The sequence below is a fragment of the Hylobates moloch genome, unplaced genomic scaffold (genome assembly GCF_009828535.3).
Source record: "Hylobates moloch isolate HMO894 unplaced genomic scaffold, HMol_V3 SCAFFOLD_9, whole genome shotgun sequence".
Lineage (NCBI taxonomy): Eukaryota > Metazoa > Chordata > Mammalia > Primates > Hylobatidae > Hylobates > Hylobates moloch.
This window is the reverse complement of record NW_026652284.1, coordinates 9347498-9364277: the sequence shown is the minus strand read 5'-3', so window position 1 is coordinate 9364277 and position 16780 is coordinate 9347498. Positions and strand designations below refer to the sequence as shown.

General features: G+C 48.6%; 1 protein-coding gene across 1 annotated transcript; it reads right to left on the bottom strand.

Moving 5' to 3' along the window:
- Positions 1-615: 615 nt before the first annotated feature.
- On the bottom strand, positions 616-13418 carry RBP7 (retinol binding protein 7). Its single transcript, XM_032758859.2, has 5 exons — positions 13311-13418; positions 12778-12904; positions 9191-9369; positions 8669-8770; positions 616-1184 (listed from the first exon to the last, which is right to left on the bottom strand). The coding sequence occupies exons 1-5, from the start codon at positions 13416-13418 to the stop codon at positions 1134-1136; spliced, it is 567 nt and encodes a 188-aa protein (XP_032614750.1). The 3' UTR covers positions 616-1133.
- Positions 13419-16780: the final 3362 nt, after the last annotated feature.

The following is a 16780-nucleotide window of genomic DNA, read 5'->3' as shown; positions in this document are numbered from 1 at the left end:
AATTAGCTGGGCATGGTGTCACGCACCTGTAGTCCCAGCTACTCCGGAGGCTGAGACAGGAGAATCGCTTGAACCCGGGAGGCAGAGGTTGCAGTGATCTGAGTTCTTGCCACTGCACTCCAGCCTGGCAACAGAGTGAGTCTCTGTCAAAAAAAAGAAAAAAGAAAGAAACTGCCTAATGCTGTGTAGCTCAGTAGCTACGGCTTTGTCCTTTGACAAGGGTCATCTGGGTTGAATTCTTGGCTTCTGGAATGATTCCTTTCTGGTTTGTTATTTGTGTAACTTTGCCATTATTAAGGTTATTTTTCCCCCCATGGATAGCTTCTGATTTCCTGTCTTGGATTTTCCTTTCTCTAAACTACACTTGGGGAGATTCTAAATCTTGTTAAAAAAAAGAGGAACTGCTGGCCAGGCGGTGGCTCACACCTGTAATCCTAACACTTTGGGGGGCCAAGGTGGGTGGATCACCTGAGGTCAGGAGTTCAAGACCAGCCTGGCCAACATGGTAAAACCCCGTCTCTACTAAAAATACAAAAATTAGCTGAGCATGGTGACACACGCCTATAATCCCAACTACTTAGGAGGATGAGGCAGGAGAATTGCTTGAAGCCAGGAGCCAGAGGTTTCAGTGAGCCACTGCACTCTAGCCTGGATGATAGAGCAAGACACTGTCTCAAAAAAAAAAAAAAAGAAAAGAAAGGAAACAAAAATCACCATCCCAGACCCCTGTCAATATCACCATCTGTCCATGCCTCAAAGTCATCTGTCCCCCACCCCCAGAGCTCTGGCAGCTGTTCAGGTTGCTTGTTTTGGCCAGCTTCCTCACTAGCCTTGAAGGCAGGAATGACAGCTTGTTCATTGCTGTGTCTTTCGTGCACCTGGAAGACTTTCAAATATTTTTTTAAATGCTAGGATTTCCTGAATGGAAAAGGAAAAACTTCAGAGTCATTTGGACAGGTTTATTGAAGCTGAGCAGTTTCCCCATAATCTAGATGACTTCAGGTTACAGGCTGTGTGGCTCTCTCCAGCCACGAGTCCTCATCACCAAATGGGATAGATAAACATCTGTTTGGTCTGCAATATAATTTGGCATAAAGCTGCAGCCACAAGTGGGCTCTGCTGCTGGATATGGATCAGGCTCTCTGGAATGTCTGTTTGCACACTTGACCTTCACAGAACATTTCCTAGGGCATAAGGAGGAAGGGAATAAGAAAGATGAGTTTGCATGTGGTCTGTTTTTACTCTCAACACTTATTTTTTATTGTATTTTAACCCTTTTCTGGAACACGTTTTTTTCTTTTTTGAGATGGGGTCTCACTCTGTCGTCCTGGCTAACTACAGTGGTAAGATCTCAGCTCACTGTAACCTCTGCCTCCCAGGCTCAAGCGATCCTCCCACCTCAGCCCCCAAAGTAGCTGGGACACTACAGGCACGTGCCACCATGCCTGGCTAATTTTTGTGTTTTTTGTAGGGACAGGGTTTTACCACTACCTAGGCTGGTCTTTTTTTTTTTTTTTTTTTTTTTTTTTGAGATGGAGTCTCACGCTGTAGCCCAGGCTAGAGTGCAGTGGTGCAATCTTGGCTCACTGCAACCTCCACCTTCAAGTGGAAGAATTGCCTTCAAGCAATTCTTCTGCCTTGGCCTCCCGAGTAGCTAGGATTACAGGTGTGTGCCACCATGCTCTGCTAATTTTCGTATTTTTAGTAGCGACGGGGTTTCACCATGTTGGCCAGGCTGTTCTTGAACTCCTGACCTCATGATCTGCCCGCCTCAGCCTCCCAAAGTGCTGAGATTACAGGCATGAGCCACCGCGCCTGACCCCTAGGCTGGTCTTGAACTCCTAGCCTCAAATGATTTTCCTGCCTTGCCCTCCCAAAGTGCTAGGATTACAGTGATAAGCCACGGCACCTGGCCTACTCTCAACACTTCTGACACCAAAGGTGTGGGTTTTTAAATGCCTGACACCAGTTGTGTGGTGTCTTTTCCAGTCCCACTTCTCCAACTCTCTGACACCAACCAAGTGTCCAGTAAACCAATTTAATTTGGGTACTAACTACCCAGAGTTAGCACAGACCACATAGGTTAAGGATGCAGTCTCACAAGACTCCCCCCAACTTCAGACACCTGTCACAAGTTTGGGACCTCCCATATTTCTGACTGACCAGCTACAAATCAGATTTTCCCACAACCCCTCCTCGGGCTTGATAATTTGCTAGAAGGGCTCACAAAACTCAGAAAGTCCCTTTACTTACTATTACCAGTTTATTATAAAATAAACAACTCAGAAACAGCCTGATGGGGCCGGGTGCACATGCCTGTAATCCCAGCACTTTGAGTGGCCAAGGTGGGCAGATCGCCTGAGGTCAGGAGTTCTAGATCAGCCTGGCCAACATGGCAAAACCCTGTCTGTACTAAAAATACAAAAATTAGCTGGGTGTGGTGGTGCATGCCTGTAATCCCAGCTACTCAGGACACTTGAGGCAGGAGAATTGCTTGAACCCAGGAGGTGGAGGTTGCAGTGAGCCAAGATTGCGCCACTGCACTCCAGCCTGGGCAGCAGAGCAAGACTCCATCTCAAAAAAAAGAAAAAAGAGAAAAGAAAGAAAAGAAAAGAAACAGCCTGATGGAACAGACGCATAGGGCAAAGTAGGAAGGGGGAGCATACAACCCTCCCAGCACCTCAATGTATTCACCACACACATGAATGTTCACCATTCAACATGGAAGCTCTCTAAACCCCGTGGTTTAGTTTTTAGTGGATGTTTCAGCACATAGGCATGATTGATTGATTAAGTCATTGGCTATTCGTGATTAGTTCAATCTCCAGCCCCTCTTCCCTCAGGGATGAGGCTGAAAGTTCCAACCCTCTAATCCTGCCTTCGATTTTCTGGTGAGCAGCCCCCATCCTAAAGCTATCTAAGGACCCTCAGTAGACAGTCATGTCATTAGCACACAAAAGACCCTTTTTCTGATTTGGAGACAGGTCCTTACTCCTTCGCCCAGGCTGGAATGCAGTGGTGCAGTCATGGCTCACCTTAGCCTCAACTTCCTGGGCCTAAGTAATCCTCCCACCTCAGCCACCCAAGTAGCTGGGACTACAGGCACCCGTCACCACACCCAGCTAATTTTGTTTAATTTTTTGTGACAGAGTCTTGCTCTTGTTGCCCAGGCTGGAGTGCAATGGCGCTATCTTGGCTCACTGCAACCTCCACCTCCCAGGTTCAAGCGATTATCCTGCCTCAGCCTCCTGAGAAGCTGGGACTACAGGTGCCTGCCACCATGCCCGGCTAATTGTTGTATTTTTTAGTAGAGACAGCGTTTCACCATGTTAGCCAGGCTAGTTTCCAACTCCTAACCTCAGATGATCCACCTGCCCCGACCTTCCAAAATTCTGGGACTATAGGTATGAGCCACTGCCCCCAGCCAATTTTTTATAGAGACAGAGTCACACTATATTGTCCAGACTGGCATTAAACTCCTGGACTCCAGTGATCCTCTTGCCATGTCCTCCCAAAGTGCTGGGATTACGGAAGTGAACCACCACACCCAGCAACCAAATATTTTTTAATATATCATGGTGGCTGGGCGCGGTGGCTCACGCCTGTAATCCCAGCACTTTGGGAGGCTGAGGGGGTGGATCACCTGAGGTCAGGAATTTGAGACCAGCGTGACCAACATGGTGAAACCCTGTCTCTACTAAAAATACAAAAATTAGCTGGGTTTGGTAGCGGGTGCCTGTAATCCCAGCTACTTGGGAGGCTGAGGCAGGAGAATTGCTTGAACCCAGGAGGAGGAGGTTACAGTGAGCTGAGATCAAGCTACTGCACTCCAGCCTGGGCGACAGAGTGAGACTCTGTCTCAAAAAAAAAAAAAAAAAAAAACATATCGTGGTAAGTAAGAATCATTCCATGAGTATCCTTAGAACAAAAGTACTTCTGTGCCCTGCTTGGGCAGATTTCCAGGATATGCTAGAGAAGGATGTACACAATTTGGTATTTCTCTTTTTTTGTTTGTTTGAGACAGTTTCACTCTTGTCATCCAGGCTGGAGTGCGGTGGCGCGATCTTGGCTCACTGCAAACTCCTACTCCCAGGTTCAAGCGATTCTCCTGCCCCGGCCTCCCAAGTAGCTGGGATTACAAGTGCCTGCCACCACACCAGGCTAATTTTTGCATTTTTAGTAGAGACAAGGTTTCGCCATGCTGGCCAGGTTGGTCTCAAACTCCTGACCTCAGGTGATCCACCCGCCTCGGCCTCTCAAAGTGCTGGGATTACAGGCGTAAGCCACCGTGCCTAGCCTTCCTTTTCTTTTCTTTTCTTTTTTTTTTTTTTTTAAGACAAGCTCTTCCTATGTTCCCCAGGCTTGACTCAAACTCCTGGGCTCAAGCGATCTTCCCGCCTCGGCCTATTCAGTAACTGGGACTACAGGCAAGTGCCACCACACCCAGCTGTTGTGCATAATTTGAACATTACCTCTTACAACCAACTAATCTAAATCCTCGAACATGTGTATATATTCTTTGAAATTCCATATTACATATTTGCGAAGGCAGGTTTCTTACTTTTTTTTTTTTTTTTTTTTTTTGAGACAGAATCTGGCTCTATCCCCCAGGCTGGAGTGCAGTGGCATGATCTTGGCTCACTGCAACCTCTGCCTCCCGGGTTCAAGCGATTCTCATGCCTCAGCCTCCTGAGTAGCTGGGATTACAGGTGCCTGCCACAGCCTGCCTAATTTTTTTTTTTTTTTTTTGAGATGGAGTTTCACTCTTGTTGCCCAGGCTGGAGTGCAATGGCATGATCTCGGCTCACCACAACCTCCGCCTCCCAGGTTCAAGTGATTCTCCTGCCTCAGCCCCCCGAGTAGCCGGCATTAGAGGCATGCACCACCACTCCCGGCTAATTTTTTAAAAATATTTTTTAGTAGAGACGGGGTTTCTCCATGTTGGTCAGGCTGGTCTTGAACTCCCGACCTCAAGTGATCCGTCCACCTTGGCCTCCCAAAGTGCTGGGATTACAGGCGTGAGCCACTGCGCCCGGCTCCGCCCAGCTAGTTTTTGTATTTATAGTAGAGATGGGGTTTCATCATGTTGGCCAGGTTGGTCTCGAATTCCTGCCCTCAGGTGATCCACCTGCCTCAGCTTCCCAAAGTGCTGGGATTACAGGCGTGAGCCCGTAATCCCATGCCCGATCTCTTACTTTTTTATTGTCAGAAGAGTATGAGATTTGTCTATCTAGAATCAAAATGTCTTCAAGGCCTTGGTAATCAAAGACTACCCAGACCCAACTTTAAGGAAAGTGCTCTAGTTTTGTTCTCATGGGTCTCACCGAGATTTCACACATACAGTGAGGCAAAAAAGCACAGAGCTGAGAGCACACATTCTTGTCAGACCTGTATTTGAATCTTCACTCTACAGTGTGAAAATACGTAATTCACAATCAAAGCTGATGAAACTTTAAGTTATTTTGAGTCTTAAAGGAATGTGATTATGGGACCTGAGTCATGTGAAAGGCAGCTGTAACCTAGACAGCTATAACCTTAATTTCTCTGGTTATAGATTAGCCTTTTTCTTTACCTACACTGTTTTGTAAAAAACTAAAGGGCACCAGAGAAGGCTTCCCTCTACTGTTGATCTTAATCACAGACTCACTTCCCTGTTTCTTCTTTTTTCCCAAAGCAGGTGAATCTCTTCCTTCTCTTATACAAAGACCTATGACTATCACATTGTCTAAGATGGAATGTTAAATATACTCTTAAGATGACAGCAAGAATGAGGAGGAAGAAAAATAAAATAAAGAATGTTAAATATATTATTTAAACTGGAAAGAAAAAGGAAAAAAAACTGAGTGGTAACTAATCAAATTCCTGTAACTCATAAAACAGCTTTGTATAGAAAATGTTGTAATCCTGCGAAACTTCTTTGTTTTCTGTCTATATAAGTAAGACCTTGCCAGGCGGGGTGGCTCACGCCTGTAATCCCAGCACTTTGGGAGGCCAAGGCGGGCGGATCACCTGAGGTCAGGAATTCGAGACCAGCCTGGCCAACGTGGCAAAACCGTGTCTCTACTAAAAAATGCAAAAATTAGCTGGGCATGGCCGTGCGTGGTGGCTTACACCTGTAATCCCAGCACTTTGGGAGGCCGAGGTGGGCGGATCACCTGAGGTCGGGAGTTCGAGCCCAGCCTGACCAACATGGAGAAACCCCGTCTCTACTAAAAATACAAAATTAGCCAGGTGTGGTGGTGCATGCCTGTAATTCCAGCTACTCAGGAAGGCTGAGGCAGGAAAATCGTTGAACCCGGGAGGCAGAGGTTGTGGTGAGCCGAGATTGCACCATTGTACTCTAGCCTGGGCAACAAGAGTGAAACTCCGTCTCAAAAAAAAAAAAAAAATTAGCTGGGCATGGTAGCGGGTGCCTGTAATCCCAGCTACTTGGGAGGCTGAGGCAGGAGAATCCCTTGAACCCAGGAGGTGGAGGTTGCAGAGGGCCGAGATCACGCCACTGTACTCAAGCCTGGATGACAGAGGAAGACTCTGTCTCAAAAACACAAACAAAAACAGGCCAGGCACGGTGGCTCACGCCTGTAATCCCAGAACTTTTGGAGGCGGAGGTGGGTGGATCACCTGAGGCCAGGGGTTTGAGACCAGCCTGACCAATATGGTGAAACCCTGTCTCTACTAAAAATACAAAAATTAGCCAAGTGTTGTGGCATGCGCCTGTAGTCCCAGCTACTTGGGAGGCTGAGACAGGAGAATTGCTTGAACCCAGGAGGCAGAGTTTGCAGCGAGCTGAGATCATGCCACTGCACTCCAGCCTGGGCGACAGGGCAAGACTCCGTCTCAAAAACAAAACAAAACAAAACAAGCTGTAAAATAATAGTTGTCAGCATATGGCCTCTAGGGAATGTTTTGGAGTGATTGACTTGTCTGAAACTGGATAATGGAAATGGTTGTACACCTGTATACATTTACTAGAAATTATCAAACCGTACACTTAAAACAGGTGCATTGTTTGGTACATAAAGTATACCTCAATAAAGCCATTAAAGAAAAACACCTCAAGTCCAACAGCTTAAAAGTAAAAGAAGAAAAAGAAAAAGAAAAACTCCAAAAATTACATTCCAAGAAATTAAATTTTTATTACAAGCGACCATGCCCGTAATCCCAACACTTTGGGAGGCCCAGGTGGGCTGATCACTTGAGGCCAGGAGTTCGAGACCAGCCTGGCCAATATGATAAAATCCTGTTTCTGCTAAAAATACAAAATTAGCTGGGTATGGTGGTGCATGCCTGTAGTCCCAGCTACTCGGGAGGCTGAGGCAGGAGAATCGCTTGAACCCAGGAGGCAGAGGTTGCAGTGAGTTGAGATTGCACCACTGCACCCTAGCCTGGGTGACACTGGGTGACAGAGGGAGAGACTCCATCTCAAAAAAAAGACATTAACTTTTCAGCTTGGGTGTACTGACCCCATTTCTTTGGAGTCTGTGTTTCCTGGGTGGCCGTCCTCATCTTCATGCCTGAATAAACCCTTATTTTATTTTTTTTTGAAAAGGCCTCTGTCGCCAGGCCGTAGTGCAGTGGTGTGGCACTGTCACTGCAACCTCCGACTAACTGGTTCTAGCGATTCTCCTGCCTTAGCCTCCCAAGTAGCTGGGATTTACAGACATGTGCCACCATGCCCAGCTAATTTTTGTATTTTTAGTAGATACGGGGTTTCACCATGTTGGCCAGGATGATCTTGATCTCCTGACCTGTGATCCGCCCACCTTGGCCTCCCAAAGTGCTGGGATTACAGGCATAAGCCACCGCGCCCATTCTGAATAAACCCTTTTAAACTGGATTCTGATGCTTTTGACAGCAGCCTTGGGGAATTTCAAAATCCCAATTTATTTGTGAATGGGAAAAATAGAGTCCTTTTCCCAGGATTGTGATGAAGATTAAATGAGATAACGCACTCAAAGGATTGAGCACAGTAATTGGGCCCAAAATAATCATTCCAAAGATGTGAGCTACTATATCAATCTATGTATATCTATGTATACATAAAGTTGCTATTACATATAATAGGTAAGAATTGTTCCATGAGTATTTGCATGTTATCTTCCTGCCTCTGTCGGAATATTCGGCTGTTTCATTTAATATAAGATGAGATTATAGGCATGCGCCACTATGCCTGGCTAATTTTTGTATTTTCAGTAGAGATGGGCCAGGTGTGGTGGTGGCTCACGCCTGTAATCCCAGCACTTTGGGAGGCCGAGGCGGGCGGATCATGAGGTCAAGAGATCCGAGACCATCCTGGCCAACATGGTGAAACCCCGTCTCCACTAAAAATACAAAAATTAGCTGGGTGTGGTGGTGCGTGCCTGTAGTCCCAGCTACTCAGGAGGCTGAGGCAGGAGAATCTCTTGGACCTAGGAGGTGGAGGTTGCAGTGAGCCAAGATCGCACCACTGCACTCCAGCCTGGTGACAGAGCAACACTCCGTCTCAAAAAAAAAAAAAAATAGTAGAGATGGGGTTTCACCATGTTGCCCAGGCTGGTCTCCTGACCTCAAGTGATACACCCACCTCGGCCTCCTAAAGTGCTGGGATTACAGGCATGAGCCACCACGCTTGGCCTGATGTTTCCTTTCATACTGTATCGTCTCATTGAGAACAAAATGTGGTGGATACCAGGTGGAGTTTGTCTCCTTTGATCCAATGGGTCCAGCCTCTGTTCTTCTTTTCTCCCTTCTGGACACAGGTGAGCCTGTCATTGTCCCAGATAACCAAGCTCTGCATGAGGAGAGGAGAAAATGTTAGCTTGTCCTGGCAGGATCCTCAAGTGTTACGAAGTAGAATGCCAAGTTACCCTTGCAAAATTAACACCCTACTTACTGCTTTTTTTTTTTTTTAGACGGAGTCCCGCTCTGTCACCCAGGCTGGAGTGCAGTGGCACGATCTTGGCTTACTGCAACCAACCTCCACCTCCCGAGTTCAAGTGATTCTCCTGCCTCAGCCTCCCAAGTAGCTGGGATTACAGGCTCCTACAGCACACCCGCCTACTTTTCGAATTTTTTTGTAGAGACAGGGTTTTGCCATGTTGCCCAGGCTGGTCTCGAACTCCTGACCTCAGGTGATCCGCCTGCCTTGGCCTCCCAAAGTGTTAGGATTACAGGCATAATCCACCGCACCTGGCATTTCCTTGAATTTTACCTTGCATTTTCTGTTGTCCAGGCCTCTGTTATCTTCATCAAATTCTTCTCCAACTTTAAATTTCACAAAGTAGTTCCTTAGGCTGCTGTTCGTGTGGATGCTAAAAGAATCCCCATTCTGCTCAATCACTTTCTGTGGCTTCAGTAACTTGGCTATTTTACGAGTGGCAAAGTCAATACCTTAAAAATAATTTTTAAAAATATTTGAACATTCGCTTGAGATGCAAAAGTGAAGAATTTGCTAGCTTTCTCAAAATCACCACATGTAATTGTTAGCATTTCCAGTACGACTTCAATGTTGTTTGCTGGCAAAATCAGACCTACAAGGAATCATCCTGGCAAACTGCCAATCACAGCCTGATGAAAAAGTTTGCAAATGCCAGGTGCAGTAATCCCAGCGCTTTGGGACACAGAGAAAGGAGGATTGTTTGAGCTTAGGAGTTTGAGACCAGCTTGGGCAACATAGCAAGACCCTGTCTCTATAAAAAAATATAAACTGTAGGCCAGGCGTGGTGGTTTACACCTGTAATCCCAGCACTTTGGGAGGCCAAGGAGGGCGGATCACCTGAGGTCAGGAGTTTGAGACCAGTCTGACTAACATGTAGAAACCCCATCTCTACTAAAAATATAAAATTAGCCAGGCATGGTGGCACATGCCTGTAATCCCAGCTACTTTGGACGCTGAAGCAGGAGAATTGCTTGAACTCAGGAGGCGGAGGTTGCGGTGAGCCGAGATCACACCACTGCACTCCAGCCTGAGCAACACAGCGAGACTCCATCTCAAAAAAAGAAAGAAAGAAAAAGAAAATCAAAGGGACAGGGTTTAGGCCTGCCAACCCAGCCTCAGTCATAACTCTGTCTTTTTCTGCCTTATATATTTACACTTTGAATTAAGAGAGCATTTGAACAGTTTCTCAACAACAATGAAAACAGAACTCAAAAACACTGGATTCATGTATATACCTCTCTCTCTCTCTCTCTCTATATATATATATACACACACACACACACACACACACACACATATATATGTATACTTTTTTCTTCTTTTTTTTTTTTTCCCGAGACACAGTCTCACTCTGTCGCCCAGGTTGGGGAGAGCAGTAGCACGATTTTGCTCACTGAAACCTCCCCTCCCGGGTTCAAGCAGTTCTCTTGCCTCAGCCTCCTAACTGGAATTACAGGCTTGCATCACCACACCCAGCTATATACTACTATGTATTTATAATTTTTTTTTTTTTTTTTGAGACAGGATCTCATTCTGTCACCCAGGCTGGAGTGCAGTGGTGCAATCATGGCTCACTGCAGCCTCGACCTTTCAGGCTCAAGTGATTCTCCTATCTCAGCCTCTCGAATAGCTGGGACTACAGGCACATGCCACCATGTCTGGAAATGTTTTAAATATTTTTGGCTGGGCACGGTGGCTCACGCTTGTAATCCCAGCACTTTGGGAGGCCAAGGCGGGCGGATCACGAGGTCAGGAGATCGAGACCATCCTGGCTAACACGGTGAAACCCCGTCTCTACTAAAAATACAAAAAATTAGCCGGGCGTGGTGGTGGGCGCCTGTAGTCCCAGCTACTCGGGAGGCTGAGGCAGGAGAATGGCATGAACCCGGGAGGAGGAGCTTGCAGTGAGCCGAGATGACACCACTGCACTCCAGCCTGGGTGACAAAGGGAGACACGTTCCATCAGAAAAAAAAAAAAAAAAAAAAATTAAATAAATAAAATAAATAAATAAATAAATAAATAAATAAATATTTTTTTTGTAGAGATCAAGTCTCACTATGTTGCCCAAGTTGGTCTCGAACTCTTGGGCTCAAGAAATCCTCTCACCTCAGCCTCCCAAAGTGCTGGGATTACAGACATGAGCCACCCTGCTCAGCTAGAATTCTTAAATAAGCTTTAAAAAAGAGTTCCACAGGGAAACATGGAATGCTAAGAAGATGAAGATTAGGGTTTGGAATCCCAGTTCCACTTAGTGCCTTTGAGCATATTATGTAGCTAGAAATAAACACCACTATTTTAAATAATGGCCAGGTGACGTCTCAGCAGGGAGCTGAAAGAAGTCGAGAAGCCACACAGATTTCTGGGAAAATAGTTTAAGGCAGAAATCCAGGGAGCCCTGGTACTCTGAGGAAGGGTGTGCCAGTGTGTTTCGGGAACTCTGAGGAGCCTAGTGTATCTGCTGCAGAATCAGGGATAGGGAGGAGGAAGGAGAGGAGTTAGAGATGAGATGTGATTCTGCCAGCCGCAGTGGCTCATGCCTGTAATCCCAGCACTTTGGGAGGCAGAGGCAGGTGGATCACCTGAGGTCAGGAGTTCAAAACCAGCCTGGGCAACATGGCAAAACCCCATCTCTACTGAAAAACAAAAATTAGCTGGGCATGGTAGTGGGCCCCTGTAATCCCAGCTACTCAGGAGGCTGAGGCGGAAGAATTGCTTGAACCCAGGAGGTAGAGGCTGCAGTGAGCCGAGATCATGCCACTGCACTCCAGCCTGGGCAACAGAGGCTCCGTGTCAAAAAAAAAAGAAAGAAAGAAAAAAGAAAATGAAAAAGAAAACAAAAATTGCCCATGGGTCAAGGGTTCAGGGATCGGCCGGCACGGCAATTTCCCAGATTCCTAAAGCTACAAGAAAAACTACACCGTGGCAGGGCGCGTGGCTCACCTGTAATCCCAGCACTTTGGGAGGCCGAGGCGGGTGGATCACCTGAGGTCAGGAGTTCGACACCAGCCCGACCAATATAGTGAAACTTCTTCTCTACTAAAAGTACAAAATTAGCCGGACGTGGTGGCTGGCGCACGCCTGTAATCCCAGCTACTCGTAAGGCTGTGGCTGGAGAATCGCTTGAACCGAGGAGGCGGAGGTTGCAGTGAGTTGAAAGTCCGCGCACCGTTGGCACCGCGATGAGGGCGGGAAGCACAGCGCGGGGCCCCCGGGAGCAAGAACGCCGCGGGCACCCAGCCCTCGCGGGAGGCGGCGGTCGGTGCACGCCCCGGGCCGAACCAGGCTCTGCACTCCCGCGGGTGCCCGGACCTGAAGGGTCGTCCGCTGGCTCCGGGATTCTGCATCCCCGACCCGCTCCGGGGGCGCCGAGGCTGCGGGGACCTCGCTGCGGGAGCGCGCCCGGGGCCCCGGGACCTGCGCGGAAGGCGGCTGCGGGGAGGGTCGCCGGGCAGAGGCTTCGGTCCCGGGCGCCCCCTCGCCGGCCGGACCCCCAGTCTGCAGTCTCCGCAGGTGTGCCGCGTGCGGGTAGAGACGGACATGGGACTGGACGCGGGGACTCAGGGGCGGATGGGTGGGGGACCGGCGGCCGGAGGGACAGGGGGTGTGGAGAGACGGCCGTGGGAACAGGGGGCGGGTGGGCGCGGGGAAGGACGGACTGGGGGACTGAAGGACTGGGGTCCCGCGCCCGATGGACGGAGGCGCCAAGGACCAGCGGACTCGGGGGGCACTGGGCGACGGTGGGCGCAGCAGGGCGGAGACACGGACAGCGGACGTACCTACAGGCCCGGCCCGGCCGCCTTCGCCTGATCCCAAGACCCACGGCGAGCCTCGCGCCCCCGCCGCCTCCCCTCCGCCTTACCTAGGGCCAGCATGTAGCCCTCGAAGTTGTCGCTGCTGAGCAGGGTCCAGGTACCGCTGAGGTCGGCGGGCATGGTCGGGCGTCGCGAGACAAACCCCGGTGGGCGGCCGGAGGCTGGGGCCGGGCCCTATAAACCAGGCGGGGCGGGGCGGGGCGGGGCGGGGCGGGGTGGGGGCGGTGCGCGGGAGGCGCTGGTGGGGCCGCGTGGTACCCACTCGCCCCTAGAAGCCGCTGCGCTCCCGGCCGCCTCCGCCCGGTGCTCCTGGCTCTGCCCAGGAGCTCGGCAGCTCCCCCCTTTCCTTGGGGCTTCCTCTCCTACTGCTTTCTCATGTCCCAGACTGTTTCGGGCCACATTTTCTTCCCTGCTTATATGTTAATGACCCAGGGATGATCTTCAAACTCATGGCATTGAATATTGTCAGCTTCAAATAACAATATACCTCTCAACGTAACTCTCCTGGTCTCAATAAATAGGAGTTTATTTTTCTTAACAAGCAGTCCTGAGAGAAGTGATTGCTGGTGATGATTCGCACCTTGGTAACGCCGCAGCTTCGTCTCTTTGACTCTGGTGGCCTTTTATTCCTGCTTGTTACCTCCTGGTCATGAGCTGGCAGCTGGGTTCCCAGCCAGGACATCCACATTCAAGGTGGGGAAGAGGGAAAGGACCAAAGGTCAGTACCCCTGCAGCACAAACCTCCCCATCTCCTTGAAGTCTGGATAGTTGGAAAAAAGAAAAGAAATTACTCAGCAGGTTTCTGTGTACATTTCATTAGCCAAAACTGTATCAATGCCACTTCTAACTGCAAGGGGGCCTGGGGATTCTAGTCTCCAGCATTTAGCCTCAGAGTAGAGAAAAGCAAAGGAGAAGGGGTGGGAATATGGGCCAACCTACAACATTAGCCACAAACACCGCCTAGATATGCTGGCTCCAAGATTGACTGACTGATTTTATTTTTATTTTTTTCTTTTGAGACGGAGTGTCACTCTATCGCCCGGGCTGGAGTGCAGTGGTTCGATCTCGGCTCACTGTAACCTCCGCCTCCCAGGTTCAAGCGATTCTCCTGCCTCAGCCTCCCGAGTAGCTGGGATCACAGGCGCCCACGACCACGCCCAACTAATTTTTTGTATTCTTAATAGAGATGGGGGTTTCACCATGTTGGCCAGGCTGGTCTCGAGCTCCTGACCTTGTGAATTGCCCGCCTCGGCCTCCCAAAGTGCTGGGATTATAGGTGTGAGCCACCGCACCCGCAGTATTTATTTATTCATTTATTCTTTTTATTTTATTTTATTCTATTTTATTCTTTGAGACAGAGTCTCACTCTGTTGCCCAGGCTGGAGTGCAATGGTGCGATCTTGGCTCACTGCAACCTCCGCCTCTTGGGTTCAAGCAACTCTCCTGCCTCAGCCTCCTGAGTACCTGGGATTACAGGTACCTGCCACCATGCCTGGCTAATTTTTATATTTTTTAGTAGAGGTGGAGTTTCACCATGTTGGCCAGGTAGGTCTCGAACTCCCAACCTTAAAAGATCCACCCACTTAAGCTTCCCAATGTGCTGGAATTACAGGCATGAGCCACCACGCCCAGACTGATTATTTTTTGAGACAGAGTCTTGCTCTGTTGCCCAGGCTGGAGTGCAGTGGTATGATCATGGTTCACTGTAGCCACAACCTCCTGAACTCAAGTGATCTTCCTGCCTCAGCCTTCCAAGTAGCTACAGCTACAGGCATGTGCCACCATGCCTGACTAATTTTTTAAATTTTTTATAGAGATGGAGTATCCCTGTGTTGCCCGTGGTTGGTCTCAAACTCCTAGGCTCAAGCAACCCTCCAACCTTGGTCTCCCAAAGTGCTGGGAGTACAGGTGTAAGCCACTGTGTCCAGCTCAAGATTTCTATGTCAATTTCTGACCTCTCCCATGAGTTCCAGACTCAAATATAATAAAAGCTAGCAGGCCGGGCACAGTAGCTCACACCTGTAATCCCAGCACTTTGGGAGGCCGAGGTGGTGGATCACCTGAGGTCAGGAGTTCGAGACCAGCCTGATCAACATGGTGAAACCCCATCTCTACTAAAAATACAAAAAAATTGGCCAGGCGCGGTGACTCAAGCCTGTAATCCCAGCACTTTGGGAGGCCGAGGCAGGTGGATCACGAGGTCAGGAGATCGAGATCATCCTGGCTAACACGGTGAAACCCTGTCTCTACTAAAAATACAAAAAAATTAGCCGGCCATACTGGCGGGTGCCTGTAGTCCCAGCTACTAGGGAGGCTGAGGCAGGTGAATGTGTGAACCCGGGAGGCAGAGCTTGCAGTGAGCCGAGATCACGCCATTGCACTCCAGTCTGGGGGACAGAGCAAGACTCTGTCTCAAAAAAAAATACAAAAAATACAAAAAATTAGCCAGGTATGGTGGCAGGCACCTGTAATCCCAGCTATGTGGGAGGCTGAGGCAGGAGAATCGCTTGAACCCAGGAGGCGGAGGTTGCAGTGAGCCAAAACCGTGTCATTGCACTCCAGCCTGGGCAACAGAGCCAAACTCTGTCTCAAAAAAAATAAAATAAAAAATAAAAGCTAACATTTGGCTGGGCACAGTGGCTCACGCCTGTAATCCCAGCACTTTGGGAGGCTGAGGTGGGTGGATCGCCTGAGGTCAGGAGTTTAAGACAAGCCTGGCTAACTTGGTGAAACCCCGTCTCTACTAAAAAAATACAAAAGTTAGGTGTGGTGGCACACGTCTGTAGTCTTAGCTCCTGGAGAGGCTGAGGCAGGAGAATCACTTGAACCCGGGAGGCAGAGGTTGCAGTGAGCAGAGATTGTGCCATTGCACTCCAGCCTGGGGGACAGAGTAACTCTGTCGCCAAAAAAAAAAAAAAAAAAAAGCTAACATTTGTTGAGTGCTATGTGTATTATTATTTGTTGCAAAATCCTACTTCTCCAATAGTTATTTTATTAACTCCCTTTGACAGAGCCAAAAACTGAGGCATAGAGAGGTTAACTAACTTGCCCAAGGTCATATAGTTGGCAGAGTCTGGATTCAAACCCAGGTAACCTGCCCGCACGTTCAGTGCCACTTCTTGCCTCCTACTTGACGTCTCCACTTGGCTATCTTAAAGGCATCTGAAACTTGACACAGCTAAGCTAGAAAGTGTAAGAACAAAATTTTTTTCCAGCTCTCCTTATCTCCATATATTCCATTAGGCCCCTGGTTGCTCAAGCTAAGAATCCAGTAGATTTGTGAATTTCCATCTTCTCTGCTGGCCAAAATCCAGTCCCTCAGCAAGTCCTCTTGGTTCTACCACCTTAACCGAAGTCCCCATCATCTCTTGCCAGGACTACTTATAAAAATCTTTCATCTGGATCTGCTGCTTCCCCTCTGAGCCCCTCAAAACAATTCTCCATACGCAGCCCTGGCAAGATTTTAAGGAATATAATTCAGATCTTCTCACTCCTTGCTTACAGCCCTTCAGTATTGTCCTATTTTTCTTTTTTCTTTTTTTTTTTTCTTTTGAGATGGGGTGTCGTTCTGTTACCCAGGCTGGAGTACAGTGGCACAGTCTCGGCTCACTGCAACCTCCACCTCCTGAGTTCAAGCAATTCTGTCTCAGCCTCCTGAGTAGCTGGGACTACAAACGCATGCCACTACGCCTGGCCAATTCTTGTATGTTTTAGAGATGAGGTTTCACCATATCAGTCAGGCCGATCTCGAACTCCTGACCTCAGGTGATCCACCTGCCTCGGCCTCCCAAAGTGCTGGGATTACAGGTGTGAGCCACCGCTCCTAGCCTGTCCTATTTTTCTTAAAAGGAAATTTGTACTCTCTCATGGTTAGGTTCACAAAGTCCTTCCTGGTTTGGCCCCTGGCTACTCCTCCACCGGAGGTACATCCTGTCTCCCCCAACTCATTTCCTCTAATCACATCACACCCTTTCCTTCAGAGTCTTGGTATTTGGCGTCCCCTCTTTCTGGGATGTTTTTCCTCTTAGTTTTTGCCTGGTTAGCTCCTTT

Coding starts and splice junctions, on each gene's coding strand:
- RBP7 (XM_032758859.2), bottom strand. CDS start 13,418: ATGTGGATGTCCTGGCTGGGAACCCAGCTGCCAGCTCATGACCAGGAG. Junction 9,370..12,777: donor GGGCTACATGCTGGCCCTAG/GTAAGGCGGAGG, acceptor ATTATTTTTAAG/GTATTGACTTTGCCACTCGT. Junction 8,771..9,190: donor TGGACAACAGAAAATGCAAG/GTAAAATTCAAG, acceptor CTCCTCATGCAG/AGCTTGGTTATCTGGGACAA.